The following is a 26,058-nucleotide window of genomic DNA, read 5'->3' as shown; positions in this document are numbered from 1 at the left end:
AACCAAAACAGAAAAGGAAAGAGAAGTACGAAGGAAAAAGAATGAAAACTTTGGAAACTGTCTGACTTCATGAGGAAAGGAAATAAAAGAGTTACAGTAATCCCAGAAGGAGGAGAGAGACACAGGAACAGAGAAAATATTCAAGGAGATAATCGAAGAGAACTTCCCAAGCATGAAGAAGGAGCTGAAAATAGACATACAAGAAGCAAGAAGAGCACCAAACTTCCATGATGAAAGGAAAAATACAGCAAGACATATAATAGTAAAGCTCCCAAGAATCCAAGACAAGGAAAAATTAATGAAGCTGACAAGAGGGAAGAAACAGATAACATACAAAGGAAAACCAATCAGGCTGACAACAGACTTCGCCAAAGAAACACTATGGGCAAGGAGAGAGTGGAGGGACATAGTCAACAAACTCCAAGACAACAAATGCCAACCAAGAATACTTTATTCTGCAAAGATTTCCTTCCTCTATGAAGAAAGAATAAGGACCTTCCCAGACAAAAAGAAACTCTGGAATTTCATTACGACTAAACCCCCACTCCAAAAAATATTACAAGGAGTCCTAAAACCAGAACCAACAGAACGAAGAACAGAACAAGACAAAAAATAAAACCATAGAAAAGACAAAATGGCAAATACAGACGCTAACATATCAATACTAACTCTAAATGTGAATGGACTAAACTCAATAAAAAGACACAGAGTCACAGACTGGATTAAGAAACAAAACTCAACCTTTCGCTGTCTCCAGGAAACACATTTATCTACAAAAGATAAAAATAGACTGAAAGTAAAAGGATGGAAAACAATCCTACACGCAAATGGACCAATAAAGAAAGCAGGAACAGCTATACTTATATCAGATAAAACAGATTTCAAACTCAAAAAAAGAGACCCAGATGGTCACTACATTATGATCAAGGGGATGATCCATCAAGAAGACATAACACTCATTAACATATACTCACCAACTAAAGGAGCACCAAAATATATCAGATAACTAAATGTATCTATTTCATCTCTGAAAATAGACATCAGTGAACATACATATGTAGTAGGAGACTTCAACACACCACTATCACCAATGGATAGATCAACAAGATAAAAAATAAGGACACTAAAGCTCTAAATAAGGATCTACACCTCTTGGGCTTAACAGACATCTATAGAACACTACACCCCAAAAAATCTGAGTACACATTTTTTCTCAAGCGCACACGGATCATTCTCCAGGATTGATCACATACTGGGACACAAGACAAACATTAACAGATATACCAAGATTGAAATCATACCAACCATCTTCTCTGACCATGAAGGCCTCAAACTAGAAATAAACTATAAAAAGAAGGCAAGGAACACTCCTACCTCATGGATATTGAAACCCACACTACTGGAAGACCACTGGACTAACAAGGAGATCAAAGAAGAAATTAAAAAATACTTTGAGTTGAACGACAAGGAGGACACCAATTTCCTAAATGTATGGATGCAGCAAAAGCAGTAATAAGAGGAAAATATATAGTAATACAGGCTCACATCAAGAAACAAGAAAGAACTCAAAGAAACAACCTAATCTCATATCTCAAAGAACTAGAAAAAGAACAACAAAAAACCTAAAGCCAGTAGAAGAAAGGAAATAATAAAAATCAAAGCAGAAATAAATGAAATAGAAACAAAAAAAACAATCCAAAAGCTCAGTGAAACCAAAAGTTGGTTCTTCGAAAAAATAAATAAAATAGACAAACCCCTAGCCAGACTCACAAAAGAAAAACAGGAGAAAGCACAAATAAATAGGATCACAAATGAAAGGGGAGAAATCACAACAGACATAGCAGAAATCAAAAGAATAATCAGAAACTACTATGAACAGTTACATGCAAATAAGTTCAACAATCTAGATGAGATGGACAAATTCCTACAACTCTACAACCACCCAAAGCTAGATAAAAAAGAAATAGACCAATTACAAGCAGTGAAATTGAAATGGTAATCAAAACAAAAGCCCAGGACCAGATGGAGTGACAAATGAATTCTACCAAACATTCAGAAACGAACAGGTGGCTATCCTTCATAAACTCTTTCAAAAAATTGAGACGGGATAATCCCAAACACATTTTAGGAAGCCAATATTACACTAACACCAAAAACGAACAAGGATAACACAAAAAAAGAAAACTACAGGCCAATCTCTCTAATGAACACTGATGCAAAAATCCTCAATAAAATTTTTTTTAAAGATTTATTTATGGGGCCTCCCCAGTGGCGCAGCAGTTGAGCGCTGGGTTGCGAAACTGCCCGCAGCCTCTGCAGCGCCGGTTCGATCCCCGGCTGCTCCCTGGCCACCGAAGGAGGGGCCCACATGGCGCGCAGACCTCTCCTGCCGCCTGCTGCTCCCCTCAGCAGTGTACTTCCGTCCTTCTGCCTGCTCTGCTCCCCGCTCTGGCTCTGGTGAATTCTCTAACCCTCCTGCACTTCTGACTGTACCCAGTGCTTGTATAAATAAATACATATATCTTTAAAAAAAAAATCTGGAACAAGACAAGGATGTCCACTCTCAACATTGCTTTTCAATATAATACTGGAAGTCCTAGCCAGAGCAATAAGACAAGAGAAACATATACACGGAATCCAAATAGGGAAGGAAGAAGTAAAACTATCACTATTCGCAGATGATATGATAATATAGAGAACCCCAAAAACACCACAGAAAAACCAATCAAACTTATCAACCAGTTTAGCGAAGTAGCAGGATACAAAATCCACACACAAAAATCAGTAGCCTTCCTATACACTAACAATAAATCTGAAGAAGAAATCAAGAAAACCATACCTTTTATTATTCAAACAAAAAAAAATGAAATACTTGGGAATAAACCTAACAAAAGAGGTAAAGGACATATACAAAGAAAATTGTAAAACACTGTTGAAAGAAATAGAAGAAGACACAAAGAAATGGAAAGACATCCCCTGGTCATGGATTGGAAGAATTAACATTATCAAAATGGCCATCCTACCAAAAGCAATTTACAGATTCAATGTTATTACAATAAAAATTTCAATGACATTATTCAAAGAAATAGAACAAATACTGATGAAATTCATATGGAGCCACCAAAACCCCCAAATAGCCAAAGCTCTCCTGAAAAAAAAAAAAAAGAAGGAAATGAAGGTATCACACTCCCAGATGTCAAACTATAATAATCAAAACTGCATGGTACTGGAACAAGAACAGACACACGGACCAATGGAATCGAACAGAAAATCCAGAAATAAATCCACAGATTTACGGTCAAATGATATTTGACAAAGGAGCAAAGAATATGCAATGGAACAGAAAGTTTGTTCAATAGATGGTGCTGGGAAAAACTGGGTCACTACATGAAAAGAATGAAGCTTGACTATTACCTCACACCATGCACAAAAAACAACTCAAAATGGATTAAAGAACTAGACATAAGACCTGAAACCATAAAATATATAGAAGAAACATAGGCAAAACACTACATGACATACACCTCAGTAACATCTTCAAAAACACATCACCCAAAGCAGTGATAGTGAAGGCAAAGATAAACAGCTGGGACTACATCGAATTTAAAGGTTTCTGTACAGCAAAAGAGAGCAACCAAAACAGACAGACAACCCACTGACTGGGAGAAAATTTTTGCACACATCGCTAATGATAAAGGACTGATCACAAAAATCTACAAAGAGCTGATGAGACTCAATAAAAACAAAGTAAATAACCCAGTCAAAAAATGGGCAGAAAAGCTAAAAAGAGGACCAGGAAAATGAATAACTATAAGAAAGTGAAAATCAAAATCAACAAAAAACTATGAACCAGAGACACTTTTTGGGGGGTGGGGGACGGGAGGGGAGGGATTGGGGTCAGAATGGGGGGTTGCAATTGTATGGGGGAATATAAAAATAAAATTTATTATTTAAAAAAAATAAAGTAATTTAAATGGAAAAAAAAAAGCTAAAAAGAAACTTCTCAAAAGAGAAAATGCAAATGGCCAACAGGCATATGAAAAAATGTTCAACATCACTTGTCATCAGGGAAATGCAAATCAAAACTACCATGAGATACCATCTTACACCAGTGAGAATGGCACATATTTTAAAAAATATATATAGCAACAACATATGTTGGGAAGGAGGTGGAGAAAAAGGAACTCTCCTGTACTGCTGGTGGGAGTGCAAACTGGTCCAACCACTATGGAAAACCCTGTGGAGATTCCTCAACCTACTAAAGATGGAGCTTCCATATGATCCAGCAATTCCACTCCTAGGTATTTACCCAAAGGACACAGAAACATTAATTCAAAAAGGCATAGGAACCTATGTTTATAGCAGCACTATTTACAATAGCTAAGCTATGGAAACAACCCAAATGCCCAAAAATAGATGACTGGATCAAGAAGATGTGGTACATATACACCATGGAATATTACTCAGCAATCAAAAAAGATAAACACATGCAATTTGCAGCAACATGGATGGCGCTGGAAGGGATCATGCTCAGCGAAATAAGCCAGAAAGAAAAAGAAAAATACCGGATTGTCTCACTCAGCAGGAATTTAAAAACTTAAATAAGGGACCAGGAAAAAGACTAATTATAATAAAGTAAAAAACCAAAATCAGTAAGCAACTGTAAACCAGAGACATACTACCACACTACGGGGGTTGGGGGGGCAGTGAGTAGGATCAAAATAAAGGGGGGTGGGAATTGTATGGGAACTATAACCAAGATGAAAATACATACATTGTGCAAAAATAAAAAATGATGTATAAAAAATATATAAAATTTAAAAAAATTTAATTAAAAAAAAAGAACTGGGGTGTAAGCCAGAGCTGCGGGGAGTTAAAATATAAAAAAACCACCGAAGTAGTTGCCTGTTCTTCCCCCTCCTTGTCCCGCCCACCCCTACCACACCCCCCAATGCCATCTAAGGGCACAGCAAGAAGGCGGCCGTTTAAAGCCAGGGTGACCTCACCAGAAACCAAACTTGCCAGCTGAGTGAAGACATTACTGTGGCTGAAGACCCTCTGTGGCAGCCTGATGAAGCCTCTAACGGCTGAAGTTAAAAATACATGGGATTGGGAAGTCCTTGGTAGCCTCGACATTAGTCTCAGCACTATCACAACTATGGTCTGAGTTTGATACCCAGCTAGAGAGCTGACCCACATGGCACAGCAGACCTCTCCTGTCTCCCCCTGCTCCCTCAGCAGTGGATTTCAGTGGGTCCGCCTGTTCTGCCCCCAACTCTGTCTCTGGAGAATCCTCTCACCCGCCACACCTTTGGCCTGCACGCCACTTCTATAAATAAAAATCTTTTTTTTTAAAGTGAAATTTGGCATGCTCTGCAGTCCAGGTGCTGACCTACATCTAACCAACAATGAGCTCACTAAGCCTGCAACGACTCTTACGGATACCATGATTTCAGACTTCGGACATTATTTTCATAAAAAGCACACTAGTGTGTAAGAAGATACAGATCTCAAATTTTAACATTAAAATACAGAATAAAACAAAAGTGGTCTTGTAAGTTCTCTTCATTGAGACAGACTTTCTGTCAAATTGAGACATTTATGATAATTAAGACATGACTGGGAAGTTTCCAACCTCATGATTAGTAAATTCCTCTAAAAATAAAGGTATTAATAGTCCTTAAAAGGGAAAACAGCTGGTGCATCAGTGGCCCTGCCTACCTTGTCTCGTGTAAGCCAGCACACAGCCGGGCCAGCAGACACGGTGGCTACATGTGAGACATACAGGCAATTTCTGCCAAGGACTGTAACCTTGACATAGAAACATGGGAAGGTTCAGTATGATGCATGTATTTATTCCACATGACCATTTATAATGTATTAAACTGGTATTTTTTTGAACTGGAATCATTTACAAAGATTAATAAGAAATCCTGAAAGTAAACAATCAATCCTGAATCTAATCTTGTTTAAAAAAAAATTTTTTTTTTAGATTTATTTGTAAAAGCACTGGGTACAGTCAGAAGCGCAGGAGGGTGAGAGAATTCACCAGACTCAGAGCGGAGAGCAGACAGAGCAGGCAGACTGACAAAGTACACTGCTGAGGCGAGCAGCGGGCAGAAGTCTGCGCGCCATGTGGGACCCTCAACCAGTGGCCAGGGATTGAACTGGCGCTGCAGAGGCTGCGGGCAGCTTCACAACCCAGCGCTCAACCGCTGTGCCACCAGGGAGGGCCCCTAAAATTTTTAAAACCTACAGAAAAAAAAAGTGTGGGCAAGAAACACTGGCTAGGGAAGCCACGCAAAGCCACGTCTGCAGGTTCTGAGGCCGTGAGTCTGGCTTCGGCGCGCTAGGGGTAGGTGTTGCTCCCCGGGGCGGAGGCGCAGAGGCCCCCGTAGAGATAGGATTTAGATGCTGTTACCAAATAATCAGCATTACATGTGAAGCCCAATGGACTCATTCTCAATATGGGACTGCTGGATTCCGAACAAAAGCAGAACATCTTGATCATGTCATGTTTCGAATGGGATTATTAGCTATCCTGAGGTCAAAACAGACAAAATCTACAGTAGGGGTTATGGTAACGGCATCGCACAATCCTGAGGAAGACAATGGTGTAAAATTGGTTGATCTTTTGGGTGAAATGTTGGTACCATCCTGGGAGGAACATGCTACCTGTTTGACAAACGCTGAGCAACAAAATATGCTGAGTGTTGATGGACATCAGTGAGAACAAAGCTGTGAATCTGCAACAAGATGCCTTCATAGTGATTGGTAGAGATACCAGGCCCAGCAGTGAGAAATTTTCCCAGTCTGTAATAGATGGTGTGACTGCTCTTGGAGGTCAATTCCATGATTATGGCTTGTTAACAATGCCCCAACTGCACTACATGGTGTGCTGTCGAAACACCAGTGGCCAATATGGAAAGGCAACCATAGAAGGCTATTACCAGAAGCTCTCAGGCCTTCATGGAACTTACTAAACAGGCTTCCTGTAGTGGAGATGAACATAGATCCCTTCAGGTGGACTGTGCCTATGGCATAAGGGCCCTGAAGTTAAGGGAAATGGAGCGCTACTTCTCCCAGGGGCTGTCAGTGCAACTTTTTAATGATGGAACCAAAAGGAAACTCAATCTTCTACATGGGGCCAACTTTGTGAAAAGTCAACAGAAACCTCTACAGGGAATGGAAATGAAGTGCAATGAGAGATGCTGTTCCTTTGATGGAGATGCTGGCAGAATTTTTATTACTACCATGATGCTGATGGTCATTTTCATCTCATAGATGGAGATAAAATAGCAACACTAATTAGCAGTTTCCTTAAAGAGCTCCTCTCCGAGATTGGAGAAAATCTGAATATTGGTGTTATACAAACTGCTTATGCAAATGGAAGTTCAACAAGGTATCTTGAAGAAGTTATGAAGGTACCTGTCTATTGTACTAAAACTGGTGTAAAACATTTGCACCACAAGGCTCAAAAATTTGACATTGGGGTTTATTTTGAAGCAAATGGGCATGGCATGGTACTATTTAGTAAAGCTGCTGAAACAAAGATAAGACAACTAGCAAAAGACCTAGAAGATAATAAAAGAAAAGCTGCTAAGATGCTTGAAAACATCATTGACTTGATTAACCAGGCAACTGGTGATGCTATTTCTGACATGCTGGTGATTGAGGCAATCTTGGCTTTAAAAGGACTGACCGTACAACAGTGGGATGCATTCTACATGGATCTTCCAAACAGATAGCTCAAAGTTAAGGTTGCAGACAGGCAAGTTATTAGCACCACTGATGCTGAGAGACAAGCTATTACACCCCTGAGACTACAGGAGGTAATAAATGACCTGGTGAAGAAGTATAGGCTTTCTCGAGCTTTTGTTCGACCATCTGGGACAGAAGATATAGTCCGAGTATATGCAGAAACAGACTCCCAAGAAAGTGCGGATAGCCTTGCACATGAAGTGAGCTTGGCGGTATTTCAGCTGGCTAGAGGAATTGGAGAAAGACCCTCACTAGGTTTTTGAAGACAAGGGAAATTTTTTTTTAGTGGTTTTTAGAGTAACAGTACTGTCCTTGTTGTGTCTGGTCCAAACATATTTATAATGTTTACAGTCAGTGACTTTACTGGATTGTTCTGATTGTTTTTCTTAAACACTACCAGAATAATTCTTTATAAATAGGTACGTCTCACACTTGTTAAATTCAGTTTTTTAAAAATGAAACTTACCTCAATTTCAGTCTTGCTAATGTTAGATATTGGGGCTTAAGTATGATTCAGTCATTTATTTTTGTATGTGGGGAAAAAAATGCATTAGGATTGCTGAAAATTTAAATCTTATTTATTACAAAAAAAAAAAAAAGAAAGAAAGAAAGAAACACTGGTTACTTGCAAATGTTTATTTCTCAGAGTAAGTCTTGGGCAACAACAGTCTTCGTTGCCTTATAAAACAATACAAAAAATTCTATAATCCCACAAATCTAAAAGCTGAACTTTGAGAGGCAAAGTCCACTGGTCTGTCTTCTGCACATGAACTTGATAAATCAAACTGCCTCAGCAGACCGAGGGCACTTCCTGCTGCGTGGAGTGGACTGTCTCCCAGCACCCAGAGGCCCGGTCTCGTGGATCTTCCAAAAGGACGCACATCGGAGACCCGGCAGGACTCAGGACCGTGGGCTCCACAGTAGGCTGCGGGCAGCCCAGAGCCCTCAGCATGTGAGGGCAGTAGGAGTCTGTCCCTCTCGATACCCACAATGGGTTTTGTGCAGGTTTTCAAAAACGTGCTTTTCATCTACTATAGATGGAATGAAGAAGAAAGGAACAGGATTTTCATCATGCTTCAGCTGTATAAAGAAATCACTAGTGTGGTAGCTGGAGTCCAACCTGGACACCAGGCTATAATCCCAATGCTGACAATGCTTACCCACCACTCCTGAGTGAGTTTATGTGTCCAGATTGATTCTCTTGGGCCGCAGTGGGTACCACTTTCTCTGGGGGCAGTCTGCGGCTTGCTTCCTCTTTAGCACCACATCAGTGGGCTTCCTGGCAGATGTCTCTGGGGGTGTTGTCTCTATCTGCATTATAAAGCTCTCAGGCTGAGCATCTGGCTTCTTGTGACAACTGGAAAAGACTTCTTGGTGGACTCTCTGGAGGTGGATAACAGGCTGCATCTTTAAAACTTGGACAAGCCCTTCTCCTTGTTCAATTAATGCAGGCAAGGACTTTAAAAAAAACAAAACCAGCAAGAAACAGTTATTCTCAACATTAATATCAGACTGAGACACACACAAAGACACAGCACAAGAATTTTAAACTTTGGGGGGTCAAGGCTTTTCCTCAGACTTAATCTGGGGAAGTCATAGATGTTCTAGTATTTTGCAATCTTTTTATTTACCTAGATAAATAATGTGCATCTTTGCCAAAGAATTTTAACTAAAATCTACAATGCTTGGTAGTAAAATAAAATTTTGGCAGAACAGGAGGCAACAGAATTTCAGAGCTAAGAATTTAATGTCCAAAATTCCATATTTTAGGATAATGAGCATTTTATAAATCTTAATCTTCAAAAGCATAGAGTCATAAAGTAAATATTTGAGGCCTTACATCTGTCACAAAATTAGCTCTGCTGTTGGAAAGTGAAAGACGCCACGGACGAGTAAATTAATGGATATGGTTATGGCCCAATAAAGTTTTATTGACAAAATTGGGTGGCAGGCTGGCTGTTAGCCAGACCGACAAGGTTTCCAGCTCCTGATCAAAACAAGCTATGAGAGAAACAGGACCCCAGGAAACTATGTCATCAACACAATCAACAAGAGAATGCTACAGAAAATTATCAGAATGGGGGAGAGTCTACAGGCACTTGAAATAATTTCCATATTCTAGAAACCCAACTGTTTTCCTGTCTGGGGTAAATAAATGTCAAGAATATAAATAATCTTACTGTAATATTAAACCTCAGTTGGCTGTGTAGCCATAACCAGCGGTTAAGAGTGCAGTTCTGGGGCCAAACATCCAGGGTTTACATCCTGGCTCAGTTACTTATTTCAACAACCTGCTCAGCCTTTCCGTGCTTGAGTTTCCTCATCTGTGAAGTAGGGAAACAGCCGTCCTTTCTCAGAGGGGCTGCTGCAAGGACTAACGCAGCCAGACGGTGTGTGATCCACGCCGCGTGTTCAGTAAAGCTCAGTGAGTAGTGTCAGCAGGGACTGGTCTCAGACTCAGAAATATGCCAAGAGACCTCTGAGCAGCAGGCTGTGGCGCTGGCACATAGCACGCGCCTGGAAACGGTAGTTCTTCGCAACATTATGGCCACTTAAGAAATACACTAAAGATCCATTGGAAAGACGACTGCTCCAGCAGGCCAGACACATGGGGTGCTGGAAGCAGATCCCTCATCACACATTTTGTTCATTTTATAAGGTTGGCGCACGCAGCTCTCACTTTCATGGTGTCACCAAGCTCCTTGGTCAGTGCTTCTCCTCTGTGCTTCAGAGTCTCCATGCGAGGGGCTGCAGAGAAACCGGCAAACAGAATTTCAGGTTTTGATTTAATAGCCAGGTCAGAAAAGACATACAGGTGCTCTCTGGACCAAGTTCTGTTAGGCCTAGTGACCTCAGCTTAATCTTTCTTTGACTACTTTGTAACATATTGTGTCCTGCTGTAATATATTGTGTCCTGTTAAATTTCTCTAGGTAAATTACAAGGTCTGGCACAGCATAAGAGCAAAGTAAAACCAACACTCCTAAGATGACAGAAAACCAGCACGTTGCTCCGTGGCACCATCCCGCGGGCCCAGCGCGCCAGGCTCCCAGCCCTGAGCTCAGTACCTCCAGCAAGGGGTTCTTTTAGTTCTCTTATTAAGATGTGCTACATTAAGGAAAAAAGTCTGTCAGTCACCCTACATGGATACCAAGGCCACCTTCCCTCTGGTGCACAAGTGGTGACCACTTCAGACGGACTAAGGACAGTCTGGGTTGGTGCGTCATGCAGAGTTAGGTCCCAGGCCTGGGTAACTACAAACAGACCTTCAGATAGGAATGTGTGACGGAACATTCTAAAGTCATGCTGGCCCCTGACAAAATGAGGCCCTGTACTTCCCAGTTATGAAGTAAACAAAACTCCCCCTACTTTTTCTAGGGTTGCTAGGGGGCGGTAACAACCCCAGGGAGACCATGGTGCTCCCATTTCTTTCCAGAACTTCCTTGGGAACAAGAAACTCATTCCCTTGGTCTTGGACTCCCTAGTGTTGAACAGGGTGCATGGGGTGTCTGGCTTGTGCAGCAGGAGCCCCTTACACACCTCTGACAGCAGTGCCCAGGGGCACAGGTGTGGGTCCACCGAGGCCAGGAGGGAGCCAAAGGGCCAGTCAGCTCCGACCATCCAGATGCCTTCCTAGGAGGTCTGGTGCTGGGTGTTGGGGGTGAGTGGGGACAGGAGACAGGTGGCAGAGACGTGCTACCAAAACAAGGGACTAAATCAAGAAAGAAGAAAACCCAGGAACGTGGAAACGGGATCCAAAGGAGAAGTGAAAGGAACAGACGGCAGGCGTGCTCCATGGCAGGCCCAGAGGGCAAGTGCCCAGATGGGACAGGAAGGTGGATGCCCAGAGCACTGTCCCCAGGAAAAGGCTCTAAAAATGGGTGTGGGGGCCTCCCTGGTGGCACAGGGGTTAACCGTCAACGCTATGAAGCTATCTGCAGCCTCTGCAGCATGAGTTCAATCCCCGGCCAGGGAGCTATCCACGTGGCGCTGCAGACCTCTCCTGGCACCCCGCTGCTCTCCTCAGCAGTATATTTCAGTAGATCCGCCTATTCTGCTCCCCACTCTGTCTCTGGAGAATCCTCTCATCCCTGCACCTCTGGCCTGCACCCCAGCTCTTGTGTGCATAAAAAAATAAATCTTAAAAAAAAAAAAAAGGAAAACAAAAACAATAAATAAAAATGGGTATGATGAGTAACCTGAAGTGTTTACACATCAGGAGGAAAGTCAGTCCTGCGGAAGTATGTGGGGAAGTTTCAGTGACAGACACAGCAGGAACAAAGCAAACGCAGCCCCCCCCCCCTCCTGGGGGGAGGCAGCTGTGTGAAAGCAGACACACTCAGCCATGAGTGCCCGAGTCCCCCTGACAAAGTTTTCCAGGTCATGACACAGAAACACCTGACACTGCTGGTCTTTTGGCACAAGTGAGATTAAAAGTGAAGCTGTTAAGTGTAGCTTGCTCTTTTGGGCAACTCAGCGGCAGCGACAAGAGCTCAGAGAAGAGCAATACAACTGGAAGTCGCTCCCCCCACTGGAGACCGCCCGCACATCCACACCTGGCTGCCATAGCCTGCCATAGCAGCCACAAAGTCTGGAACAGAATCAGAACCCACCGTTCTGAGGACCCAAAGCCCACGCTCGTACAGACTAGCGACTTTGGAACACACCTGGCAGAGGTTTCCCAGCACAAGCTGCCAAGGCACACGCCAGCTTCATGTAATGCGAAATCTCCCGAAACAAAAAATTATACCGGGCCTCCCCGGTGGCGCAGCGGTTGAGCACGGGGCTGCGAAGCTGCCCGCAGCCTCTGTAGCACCGGTTTGATCCCCGGCCACCGGCAAGGGTCCCACATGGCGCACAGACCTCTCCTGCCGCCCGCTGCTCCCCTCAACAGTGTACTTCGTCACTCTGCCTGTTCTACTCTCTGCTCTGGCTCTGGTGAATTCTCTCACCCTCCCGCGCCTCTGACTGTACCCAGTGCTTGTATAAATACGTTAATAAATCTTTAAAAAAAAAATTATAAACTATACCTGGTGAAGAATTAAAAATGTAACAATTCTAGAGTTAAATCTGTTTTAATTATTGTTACCACACATATTTTTTTTTGAGTTAAGTGATTTAAATCTCTTTCATTAAAAAACAAGGAGCATCAATAATTTTAGGAATAAAACCAACACACAAAAATTTAAAGAACGCAGTACAAAACACAACAAAGCAAAACCAGACAATTATAAATCAGGGACATCCTGCAGGGGAGGAGGAGGGAGAAGGATCAGAAGGGGGAGGGAGGAGCACAGGGGACTGAGGTGATGGTGCACGGGTGCATTGGGGAAGGAAACTCTGGGTTCTACACCTGAGGGGATGGAGGGAAGCAAATATTGTTTAAAAATGAACAATGATGTAAAAAATAAAAAATTTAAGAAATACACATGAAATAATAAATAACAACAACAAAATTTAAAGAACAAACACATTATAAATGATGGCTAAATATATGAATCTGTTGTCTGTAATAACTGCATGGTAAGGGCATTTTCCAATGTTCATATCTGTTTAGGAAATTTCGAAGTCTGTAAACACCCACGCCCACGCATGATTTTAAATGAACTTTTCTTTTCCCTTTGCGCTGCAGCAGGTGCTCACGGGGTTCAGGAGGTCTCAGTGCAGACTGAAGATGGGGGACGGGCTTCCTCTCAACAGCCTGGGCAGGGGGCTGCGCCTCTTCAGGCACCACTACTTACCCTTCTCCCCACAAGCTAAGGTGTTAGAGACCCAAATCTAAACCCACCAAATCCTATTTGAAGGTCACGCAGTGGAACTAAGTGCACCTGAAATGTGATATCCCTACTACTTTTCATCAGAAATGTGTGGTTATTTCAGCTACACAATAGGTTTATAAGGTCTTTAAAGAATGGCCCAGCAACTTCCTCATTTATAACACCAGTTCTGCACATTTTTTCCAGGGGAAATACAATTCAAATCCCAAAGCTCAGATCACATATGAACTTTGAAAAGCATGCATCTGTGCAGGGCTGCTGTGCTGCCCTGGCGGCGGCCTGCGTGGGCGGCCGATACCCAGTGCTAAGAGGAACTGCCCGGCCCTCCTCCTGCAGGGTTGGCTGCGTTCAGAACTGGGAGAGCCACAAGTCCACTGCAGAGACTGAAAACAGCTTCTGCCATCATGCCGTGCTCAGCGAAGGCCAGAAGAAAAGGGAGTCGATTCATTTCAAAGAGCTTTTTTAAAAAGCAGACAATACAGAAGCAATTATTTGTTCAAGTAATAGGATCACAGGAAGTATTCACTGACAGATGAAAACTCATCTTGTGAGTGGACAATGAAAACATCGCTGCAAGGACACTTCAAGCAAAACGTCTGCTCTGGCAAATGTGGAAGTTGGGCAACCGTGAGCACGCCGCCCCCTGGGCACTGCTCTCTAGAACACAGGGAAACGAGAAAGTGGAAACGAAAGATTAAGCAATCCACCTAGCGGCCTCAGGTCACAGTACTGTCTGAACTAGGAAACATGAACTCCCAAGAGCATGCACAAAGGCTCAGCAGAAGGCGCAGGCTGAGCGCTTCCTTTCCACACCCAGCGTCCATCTGTGTGGATGAGCCTGTCTGCAGAGCACCCCGCGACCTGCCCGTACCAGTTCTAGAGGTAACTGAGGGCATATGAGAGAACCACATACTGAAAAGCAGCATCCCTGGTGGAAATGCAACCCAAACTGGGCAGTGATCCGAGACTTCTGGAATACTAGCCTTTGAGGCAAACTCAGGGGATCAGCTAGTGCCGAACCCCATGTCCTCCACCCCAGGTGCCCCTCAGCATTGCTGCATCAGGCGGGGTGCAGTGGCTAGGTCTCCAGCCCTCTTATCCTTTACAGCCTTTCCCGCTGTTCCTGCCACAGACCCAGGGGTCTTGTTCCATGAAACTCAAGCTCATGCTTGACTTAAGAACTCTGCTCCAGTGCTTCTCTCTAGCTGGAATGTTCTTCCTCTTGATGTTAATTCCTTCCTGTTACCTCCACATCAGCCTAGCACTGATGCCACGAACAGACTTACATGTATTCCTTGTCTTCTCCCGCTAGAATGCCATCCTCCAGGGGATGCTTGCTCACCACTGTGCACCCATGCGGGGGCCAGCTCTGCCATGTGGCCGACAGTCAAAATGCAGGCCTGAAAGCACGTGCTGGCTGCATGCCATGCAAGAGCAAGGCGCAAAGGGCGCACAGACCTTGAAATAAACATAAACGCGGCCTGTTGTAATAAGTGCTGTTATTCAAATAACAGGTGCTATGACAGCAACGTGGGAGAGGCAATTTTCATTAGGGTAGTTAGGGAAGCTCTCTGAGGAGACAGCATTTAAGTGAGAAAGAAAAACTGAGACGTCAGTCTGAGAGGCACGGGAAAAGCATGTATGAAAATGAGGTATTTTAAAGACCTGAAGATGGGGGAGCAAAAAGGAAAGTGCTGGAAGGGAATGCGGAAGGTAGGGAGGGCCCACCTTCATGGGAAGGGATGCTTGAAAGTTCGAGTTCACTGCATATTTTTAAACCTGGAAGATTTTAGGATTTTCAACTGAAGAATAAAAGCTAGTTTTGTGTTTCAAAACATGTGCTGGATGTGCCGTGTTGGTCTTGTTGGAGCCATCACTGGGAAAACAGAGAACGTTAAAAAGAGACTTCCCAAAGCATGGATGAAACAGCCTCCTGCTAACCAGGAGAGGTACAAGGCCTAGAGCACAGCTTGTCATGAATAGCCAAAGCAGCAGCACTACGCACAACGGCCAGAGTGGAAACTAAAAAATGTCTCTCCATCGAAGGACAGGTAAGTGACAGGGAACGCAAGAGAGACAGGGGCTGGTAGTGCTACAACCCGAAATGGCCCTGAGCACACGCCGGTTGGGGGTAGAGTTGCAGGGACTGCACACTGAGGGATTCCACTGACATGGACTGTCCAGACCATTAGATCTAGAGAGACAGAAAGCAGATTAGTGGTTACTGAGGAGTGGGGGCAAGCAATTGGTGAGGACTGGTTAGGGAAGTAGGGTTTCTTTTTGGGGTAATAAAAATATTTTAAAATGGACTATGGGGCCCAGACTGTGGGAGAAGGTTTTTGGGCCTCTGGTGGTGGAGGGGTGTGGTAACAGACATTTGAAGAGGTGTGAACCTATAACCCTAAAACTGTGTTCTAAACCAACATAACCTCAACCCAAAATAATTTAACAAAAAGAAAAAAATGCCAATGGTGATGGCTGTGCTGTCCATGAATCACTAAAAGCCATCAAGTTCTACACTTTAAATGAGTGAACTCTGAGGTATGTGAATTCCATCTCCATGAGGTGGTTTAAGAAATGAATGTCAAAGAAATGGTGTAATATATTCAATATGGTGAATGAAAGTAAATTAATAGAATTCAAGACCAAGGGGGAAAGCAAAATCAAGAGTCTATCACCCATGGACTTTTATTTGAAGTACCTAAAGAAGCACTTTTTAAGAAGAAAAATGAACTGAGAAGGAAGGTATCAGATTCAAGAAACAACCATTTTTCCAAATTCTGATACAATTTGGAAAATTTTGTTGAGTCAATTAATTAAGTATTGAGGGCAAAAAAGTAGTAACTATGAAAGTATGTTTTTAATAAAAGAAGAAATAAAATTCTAGGCACAATAAGAAGGAAAGCTGGGGGCAGTGAAGGGGCATGCCCATTCAGGCTGTCTCTGTCTTGAGCAGGAGGGGAACTGACGTGCTGAGTAAGCCCAGGCTTCGTCAGGTAAACTGACAATGACAGCAGTGTAGGTAACACTAAAGGAATAGCAACACAACACACTGCTTCCAACCCACAAAAAAGGAAAAATAAGAGAATAAAAACAATCCCATCAACATAACAGAAGCCAAAAAAAGAAAAAAGAAAGGTAAAAGAGAATTCTTATATTTGGAAAATAAAAAGTATTTAGAGCTGAACTATCAAAGTTGCACATGTTAAGGCAGGGTGTGGCCACAGCAGGACCCAGAGATATAGCTGCAGCCTTAAGTGCATTTATGCAAAAGTAAGACTGAAGTGAATTAATTATGGATTCAACTCAAAAGCTAAAAGTAACAAAGAAAAGTCACGAAAGTAGGAAGACCACAATAGAGATAACATCAGAACTCAAGGAACCAGAAAACTAAAAAAATAGAGAAACTCAGCAAAAATACAAGCTGACTCTCCAAAAAGACCAATAAAAACAAAGAAACCGAGAGCAAGAAAAAAAAGACAGTATATAAACAAAATTAAGAAAATAATCATATATGGAGTAAAGATTTTAAAACTTCTAAGTTAACCACTATAAACAGTCTGAAGCCAGTATCTTGAACACATGGATGAAACAATTTTCTAAATAATTACCAAAAGGGACTCAAGAAGATTTAAAAACCTAAGAAATCAATAACCATTAATCATACTAAATCAGTTAAGTCAAATATTAAGATCAATCTCACCAACTCTGCAAAGAACAATAAGCCCTGTTTACAAACCGCTGCAGAAGGGTAGAATAATCTCAGTGACAAAGTGGAAAGGGACGGTATGTTTTACTTTTTTATTTTTTTTTTAAGATTTATTTATTTATATAAGTACTGGGTACAGTCAGAAGCGCGGGAGGATGAAAGAATTCACCAGAGCCAGAGCGGAGAGCAGAACAGGCAGACTTGACGAAGTACACTGCTGAGGGGAGCAGCGGGCGCGGCAGGAGAGGTCTGCGTGCCATGTGGGACCCTCGCCAGCGGCCGGGTATCAAACTGGCGCAGCAGAGGCTGCAGACAGCTTCGCAGCCCAGTGCTTAACCGCTGTGCCACCGGGGAGGCCCGGGACTGTATGTTTTAAACCACATGTTCAATATTTACAACTACAGAGGCAAATACAGTATAAATATACCAGCAAAGTGTAAGCACAATGTGTAAATTTAATGAAAGGAACTATATGAAAGAAAACATGTACTAATAAATGGGGGTTGCTTTACGAATGCAAAGATCATGAGAAACCTCAGCATGAACTGATGTTTCAGGAGAGCACAACAAACACACGACCCAGGAACACAGAGCCCTGGCAGTGGCGGGCTTGCTCTCTACCTGAATAGTGGTGGATGCCCCTGTACACATTTGTCAAAATTCACACTGCATGGACATAATGGTCACATTTCATGATATGTAAATCATGCCTCCATAATGTTAGTTAAACAAATGCATAGTTTCAACTGATGGAAAAGAAGTTTGGTAAAACTGAGTATTTATTCTTTAACAGATCAACATCATCACTGCTAATCCAAATCACACTGGAATTCTGAAACAATGTAATGAGAGAGAAAAGATGTGAAGTAAGATCAGGAAAAAGATAAAACCGCCATTACTTGCATATGATCACCTCCCTTTTAAAAATCCAATTGAAATTAAAACTATTAGAACTTGGGCCTCCCTGGTGGCGCACGGGATTAAGTCTCAGCACGTGAAGCTATGGCAGCCACTGCAGCATGAGTTCGATCCCTGGCCAGGATGCTGACCCCATGGTGCAGCAGACCTCTCCTGACTTCCTGCTGCTCCCTTCAGCAGTGTATTTCAGTCAATCTGCATGTTCTGCTCCCAACTCTGTCTCTGGCAAATCCTCTCCCCTTCTGCCCCTCACACACCCCTGGCCAACACCCCAGTTCTTATATGCATTAAAAATTAAATAAATCTTAAAAAAAATAAAACTATTAGAACTAGCTAAGAGTTCAGAAAATAAAAATCAGTGGTGTTCCTAAACACCAACAATGCTCAATTGTAATGTGTGATCCAAATGTCATCCACTGCAACAGTTACAAAAAGGCTGAGTATGTAGGGTAAGGAAACGAGGTATAAAACCCACATCATAGGCCTCCCCTGGTGGCAGAGCGGTTGAGCACCACACTGTGAAGCTGTCCGCAGCATCTGCAATGCCGGTTCGATCCCCGCCAGCCTCAGAGCAACCCACATGGAGAGCAGACCTCTCCTGTCTCGCCCGCTGCTCCCTTCAGCAGTGTATTTCATCAGTCTGCCTGTTCTGTTCCCCGCTCTGTCTTTGGTGAATGCTCTCACCCTCCCACGATTCTGGCCTATATCCTGGCTCTTGTATAAATAAATAAATATTAAAAAAATAATAATAAAACCCAACGTCGAGAAATCTGCTCTTGAAACGCCAGAGCAAGGTCGCCAGAGCAAGGTCTTATGTTCACAAATGGGAGCCACCATATTGTAACCTGGTACTTCTCTCCAAATTAATCTATAAATTAAATGCAATTTCAATTAAATCCCAATAAGACTTTTCATATAATTTAATAAATTGATCTGAACAATTCCTGTGAAAGAGTCAAGGGCCAAGAACAGACAACAAAATTTTTAAGAAATTATAAGATAATCAAGATTTCTTATAAAACTTAAAAACAGGGCCTCCCTGGTGGTGCAAGGGGTTAAGACGCAACCTATGAAGCTAACTACTGCCACTGCAGCACCAGTTCGATCCCCAGCCAGGTAGCGCCCACATGGCACAGCAGACCTCTCCTGTCTCACCCATTGCTCCCCTCAGCAGTGTGTTTCAGTCAATCCCCTGTTCTGCTCCCCAGTCTGTCTCTGGTGAATACTCTCACCCCCCGCCCACCTCTGGTCTGTACCCCAGTTCTTGCATGCATAAATAAATAAATCTTTTTTTAAAAAAACCTTAAAAACAGTAACTTAAAAAGTGTGGTAATGGGACAGACACAACCAAGTCAACCCATACAATGAAAGAGGAAGTCCAGAAACACCCAAAAAGGCATGGAATATCAGGAACTCATAAAGATTACAAGCTAAGGCTTCATTTTTACCACAGATAAACAATGACTCACCTGGATCAGGGTCACACTTTAGATCCAATGGCTGTATGACAGGATGATACTGCTTCTAAACAATGTAAATTAAAGCATATTTAATTTAACCATTTACTGTCTCATAAAAACATTTCCTCCAGCCAATGTAACTAAATACTTCATAATCAGTAATATCAGCATTTGCAAAAAAATTGCTGAAATCTCTAGGGAACAGAGAAAAGATCAGCTCAAGCTCAATCTAATTATTCCTTTCACAGTGACGCCACCTGTTGGTACATTAAGAAACAGCACCACAACCACAAAAAAGGGTTTAAGAAAAAAGCAATAGCACAGGACATAGATGGAATCCCGTGTAATTGTACAGGGTAACCTCCAAATTATGAATGAACTGTCCATGGCAAGAGAGGCATTTGGGACTCTGAGCTCACACTCCCACACACCAGTTCCAAAGCAGCTTGGCGACCACCAGTCAGCTCACTAAAGCCCAGGTTCCGAAATGCCTGGGAAGGCAAGCAGCAGGCCTGGGGCCCAGATTCAGGCAGATAAGAGGAGGAAAATGTCCCTCCCTGCACTCGCCCGAACCAGCAGGAGTGAGGAGGTTTCCTGAAAGCTGGCTCTGTCTTCCTCACGCCCTGGACACTTCTCAGCTCCCCAGCAGCATCTCCCAAGCCCACGCTTTCCCAGCAGCACTGATTAATAGGGCATCTGGGGAGCAGAGTGGGGGGAGGATAGGAACACTGAGGGAGACACTGGAAAAGAAACACATTTTGAATATTTTTTTTCTTGAAGAAATTTTAAAAGGGAGGAAGGTAGTTGGGTATTGTTTTGTTTGAGTATTAACTATGATGGAAGAAAAAAAATGAAAAATTCTACATACAAGTCTTTTTTCTCATAGAATGATAACTACAATGTTTTGCATAAAGTCCCTGCCTTTACTGCCCTAGAAAGGACAGCCTCTGGGAGACGGAGATGTGAAAATATGCTAACAGCAAAACTAAGGACAAAGGGGACCACCTGCTCACAGACCCTTGTCCTTGTCCTCCCCCCAGGCAAGGCCATTCCCGCAAGCCAGCTCCTCATCCATCACGATTTCTGAAGCAGATCAAATTACACAGTTCAGAAAGCAAATTTCAGTGGTATAACCGGTATCACTCTTCACTGCCAATTTAACTAGAGGCTCCTCCAAGATACATAAACATACACACGTATTGGGCCAAACACAAATAACAAGTAGAAAAAGCAAGAGATAAATTTCGTTTTCCTTCCTACTCTCAGAATTAGAGTCTTCCATCTTCAAATACTCTTTTAATATCAGTCATGTGCAAAACCTAGTATGACTTAGAGCAAGAAAGTCCTAAAAGAGGCAAGCAGCAGTAACTGAGGCACTAAAGACAAAATATCATTTGTTCCACATGGATCTTATACTTTAATTTTTTTTTTATTGCGGTAGAATAGAACTAATATAAAATTTAGTAAACTCGAAGGCAAATTGTCTTACCAGGATTTCTTCTTTTGCTTTTATAGTTTTGATGACACATTCACGGATCTTTCTGGGATACTGCTTGCGTTTTGTGGCTAAATCGACGATGACTGCATCAAACTGGTCTTCAAGAACTTTGATATACGAATCTATTTCAAGAGAAATAAAAGTCGTCATAAAAGTTCCTTAAAACATATTGGGTGGGGCCTCCCGGTGGCGCAGCGGTTGAGTGCTGGGTTGTGAAGCTGCCGGCAGCCTCTGCAGTGCCGGTTCGATCCCCGGCTGCTCCCCGGCCACCAGAGGAGGATCGCACATGGCGCGCAGACCTCTCCTGCCACCCGCTGCTCCCCTCAGCAGTGTACCCTGGTCCTTCTGCCTGCTCTGCTCCCGGCTCTGGTGAATTCTCTCACCCTCCCGCGCTTCTGACTGTACCCAGTGCTTGTATGTATGTATGTATAAATAAATAAAGATGGAATTTCAAAATACTTAAAAAAAAAAAACCATATTGGGTGTATTGTATATGGAAATGGAATGTAAACAATGCAAAATAATTAAGGAAAAGAACTATGGCAAGTTAACAGATGTCCCCACTTTGGTGACTTGATTCATTTACTCATTGAACAATCAATTATTGAGCATCGACAGGAAGTCAGGCCTAATTCTGAAATATGTAAAGATGAACGTGACACGATTCCTGTTCTCCAGGAGCTCACAGTATGCTGGAAGAGACAGATAATTGCAAAGTAACTGGATAAAAGCAACAGAGGTGTGACTGGACTGCCACTGGGACACTAACTTTGCCTGGAGACTTCAAAGAGAACAGCATGTGAGCTGGGCCTTGTGTACTGTTATTGACTGGATGAAAAAAAAAAGTAGGGGGGAAGATAAGAAAAGCTTTGCAAGCATAAGAAATAATATCCACAAGATCAGAGTCCTTGGGACAGGGAAAAGTCCTACATGTCTGCAGGATGACAGGTAAGGCAAGGAGGAGTACAAAAGATGAAAGAACGAGACCCCAAATGGCATCTAATTCAGCAAGTGTTGACTTAAGCATATGCTGACCCCAAGCCATGGCGGCAGCAGTGAATGAAGGAGCAAGACCTGACACGATGGCTCAGCAAGTCTCCAGGATGGGCCCCAGAGATTAAGCACCACAGATGGCATAAATGCAGGTGATACATCACTTATTTTTTTTTCTTATTTTTTTTTTTAATACAAGAACTGGGGTACAGGCCAGATGCGTGGGAGGGTGAGAGGATTCACCAGAGACAGAGTAGGGAACAGAACAGGCAGACTGAAGAAATACACTGCTGAGGGGAGCAGTGGGCGAGACAGGAGAGGTCTGCCACACCATGTGGGATTCTCGCCAGCCGGCCAGGGATAGAACCTGCACTGCAGAGGTTGCAGACAGCATCACAGTGTGGCGCTCAACTGCCTACGCCACCAGGGAGGCCCTGATACGTTACTTATTTTAAAATCACTCTGAAGGCTAAAAAATATTAAGTAGTTAAAAATCCTAAAGAGCTAGGTCCCCAGCAGTCTGTATTCTGCTAAGTCAATGTCTGTGCTACAAGTGAGTGGATCTACTATTCTGTAGAGGGGATTTTCACTAGGGAGAAGTCTGAAAAACAGTATGTATTTTTGGAAACATTCTGAGACACTGATTATGTATCCGCTTTTGTTATATGAAAATTAGTGAGCTACAATAGTTCCTTCTGAGAATATTATATTATCATTTTTTACATCGAATCTTCATTTAAATAAACAACCCTTGCTAAATTTCAATTTTTCCATTAAAAAAGTTAAATCACTGGCCTGAAAGGAAATACGTACTATTTCACAATCACTTTAAAAAAAAGGTCTCCCAGCTAAATGTTCTTTGTAAGGAGAAAAATGGTTTTTCAGCGCCACCTAATAATAAAGCTACAAAACTAAATACATTAACAATTTGAGCAAGGAGGGATCAATCCTTCATTCAGCAGACTTTCAGTGCACCTGTGCCCAGCGCCAGGCCAAGCGTGGAAAGTTCAGAGGACAAGGGGAGCCCCATGAAGGCACATGCGCCTGGCACTTCCATGTCCCGGCCCAGCCTCCCAAGGTGAGGCCCACGAGGGCCTGCTGCAGGAGCAGAGAAGGGATTCCTTCCTTCATTCTTTGACCCGAGACAATGATCTCAGTGAGTAAACAGAAAAAATTCAGCCCTGTGACACCTCCGTACTGTTCCTAGATACTCAATTGAACCCAAATTCTATTCATTCTACTTGCTGAGCATCTCTTGAACCTGCGTTTTTCTTCCATTTTCAGCCTCAGGGCAGGGCTTCATCTTCCTGCTGCACTACTGCAGTAACCTCCCAAAGGACCACCTGCCTTGAATTTCCTCCCACCCCAGCCCACCTCCCTCCCCCTGCCCCCCCAAGGCAGTCAGCTAGCTGAAAGACAAACCTTTTCATGTGCTCTAGTTTAAAAACCATCACTGGGGCCTCCCTGGTGGCGCAAGGGGTTAAGCACCACACTATTAAGCAATCCACAGCCTCTGCAGCAGGAGTTCGATCCCCAGCCAGGGAGCTACGCATATGGTGCAGCAGACCTTTCCTGACTGCCCGCTGCTCCCCTAAGCAGTGGGTTTCAGTACATCTGCCTGTTCTGCTCCCCACTCTGTTCTAGTGAATCCTCTCACTCCCCGCATCTCTGGTCTGAACCCCAGCTCTTGTATGCATAAATAAATAAATCTTTAAAAAACAATATAAAAAAAATAAAAACCATCACTGCTTCCCCATGATCTACGGATAAAATGAAAATGCCCCAGCAAAAATGCCCCAGCATCTCCTAGGGCACTCTGATCTGGACCCTGCTTACCTTTCTGGCCATATCTGCCATCAGTTTCCCAACTCATTTCCTTTTTTTTTAAATTTTTATTTTATTTACTTATGCATACAAGAACTGGAGTACAGGCCAGAGGTGCAGGGGGTGAGAGGATTCACCAGAGACAGGATGGGGAGCAGAAAGGGCAGATCCACTGAAATATACTGCTGTGGGGAGCAATCGGTGAGACAGGAGAGGTCTGCTGCACCCTATGTGGGTCAGCTCCCTGGCCAGGGATCAAACACAGGCTACAGCAGTGATAGTCTGAGCCTCAACCCCTGCACCATCAGGGAAGCCCCTTAACTCATTTTCTAAACACGTCACTCCTTTGTGATATGGACATGTTGGTTTCTCTGCTGATTTCTCCCTCCCCTCTGTGCCTAGCACACACTCCTTTACTAAAAGCATTTCTCAACAACTTATTGTTAGAGCCTCTCCTGCTTTCCAAGGAACACAGTGATTCCTTGTCTATTTCCTTCAGAGAACAATGAGCTCCTCAATGGTAAGGGCCAGTCCTTCCATCTGTTCCCCGGGATCTGGGACTAGGGCTCATCAGGTGCCATGAAAGAAGGCAGAGGCACAGTGTCCTCAACAGCTTCCCTATGCAGTTATGGGGGGGAAGAACAGTCACCCTCCACCAGGCAGCCACCCTGTCAGAAAAGACCTCTCTCAGCCTCCAAATTGATGAACAGTCTTCTTAAAGCTGTCTGGAGAGACAAGAAGCTAGTCCACAGACTTCACAGAACAAGAGTCATAGACAACAACACAACAAACGGCGGCGCAATCTGAAGATGCACCTAGGGCGTCTGACGCTGCCCTCCTGCCGACTCGCTGGCAGTCAGGCTCTCTGATGCTATCTGGGAGCCCACTGCTGTTTAACTGTTTTGCTATATAAACCACATAGGGAGTTCCATGACTTTGAAGAGACAACTGTGGTAACCCCAAGGCCTGGAGAATAAAGTCTTCTGGGCAAAGTATTATCTTAATGCTCAAAAGAAAAATAACCAGAGAGTCACCTGCTGGGCGTGACCAGCTGGATAACGCAAACAGCCAGCAGTGTCACCACACTAAACCCGTCAGGCACAGGGAGATGCCCAGGCCTTCTATCCACCCTCCTCCCAGCCACTCCGGAGAGCTCTCCCTCTCTTCTGCACTCAGCCTTCCCTGCCTACTCAGTGCTTTTTCTTCCTATACGGACTTTTTAATTTCTCTCAAGACTTCAATTTCCTTAGCTATGTCAACACCATTAGTTAATGTGTAACCAAGTCAGCTTCAAACCAGGAGTAATGTCCGTTAAGGCACTTTCTTTAAACACTGACGTCACCCCTTATGACAAGCATATGGTTTAACTATCCTGTTCTAAAGGCACGTGCCTACCTAAGGATCACTCACAAAAATACAACTTGGCTTATAAGGTATTAACACAGAAATTTTCTCAACCTGTTTTTTTGATTGCAGATGGTTCTACAGTACTTTCCAACAAACTGTTGCCAAGGGTGCATTTGAAGAGTAACCAGTTGATAGTCCTGCTGAGGATGCCAGACAGCATGTAGGAAGGTCGAGGGAGCTGTGTGTTTTGCCTTAGATTATGACTTCAGAGTCTGCTACATGAGTTTTCTCATTTATCCCTCAGTAAAGGAACTTTTGGAAAAAAGTGATACTGGGGGTCTCCCTGGTATCGTAGGGGTTAATTCTTAGGCTACCACCGCTGTGCCCTGAGTTCGATCCCGGCCAGAGAGCTACCCACATGGCACAGGAGACCTCTCCTGTTTCCTCACTGCTCCCCTCAACTGTGTATTTCAGTAAATTTGCTCTTCTGCTCTCTGCTTTGTCTCTGATGCATCCTCTCACCCCCCCCCAAAAAAACCTCTGGCCTGCACCCCAGTTCTTCTATGCAAAAAAAAAAAGAAGGGTCTCTCTGGTGGCACAAGGGGTTAAGCACAGCAGTGTGAAGCTATCCACAGCCTCTGCAGCACGAGTTTGATCCCCGGGCGGCGAGGGAGCTACCCACATGGTGCAGCAGACCTCTCCTGACTTGCCAGCTGCTCCAGCAGTGCATTTCAGTCAGTCTGCCTGTTCTTTCCCCACTCTGTCTCTGCTGA

The 26,058-nt window shown here is 43.4% G+C and overlaps 1 protein-coding gene and 1 pseudogene across 2 annotated transcripts in view; one reads left to right on the top strand and one right to left on the bottom strand.

The window, feature by feature from the left end:
- The first annotated feature begins 6,410 nt into the window (after positions 1-6,410).
- LOC311178497 (phosphoacetylglucosamine mutase-like) lies at positions 6,411-8,024 on the top strand (annotated as a pseudogene). The gene has a single exon. The product of its transcript is annotated as a phosphoacetylglucosamine mutase-like (transcript).
- A 916-nt stretch (positions 8,025-8,940) lies between these two features.
- The window catches only part of NSL1 (NSL1 component of MIS12 kinetochore complex), a gene marked incomplete at both ends in the record, with an annotated part of 36,798 nt that continues 19,680 nt past the window's right edge, over positions 8,941-26,058 (bottom strand). The window contains 4 exons of the mRNA XM_084245498.1: positions 8,941-9,219; positions 10,442-10,509; positions 19,633-19,687; positions 21,113-21,243. Of these exons, the coding sequence (XP_084101624.1) occupies positions 8,941-9,219; positions 10,442-10,509; positions 19,633-19,687; positions 21,113-21,243 (533 nt within the window). The remainder of the gene's footprint in view (positions 9,220-10,441; positions 10,510-19,632; positions 19,688-21,112; positions 21,244-26,058) is intronic.

Source organism: Talpa europaea (assembly GCF_964194135.1).
Source record: "Talpa europaea genome assembly, chromosome: 10".
Lineage (NCBI taxonomy): Eukaryota > Metazoa > Chordata > Mammalia > Eulipotyphla > Talpidae > Talpa > Talpa europaea.
Note: the sequence above shows the minus strand (reverse complement) of the source record. Positions and strands in the feature narration are given on the sequence as shown.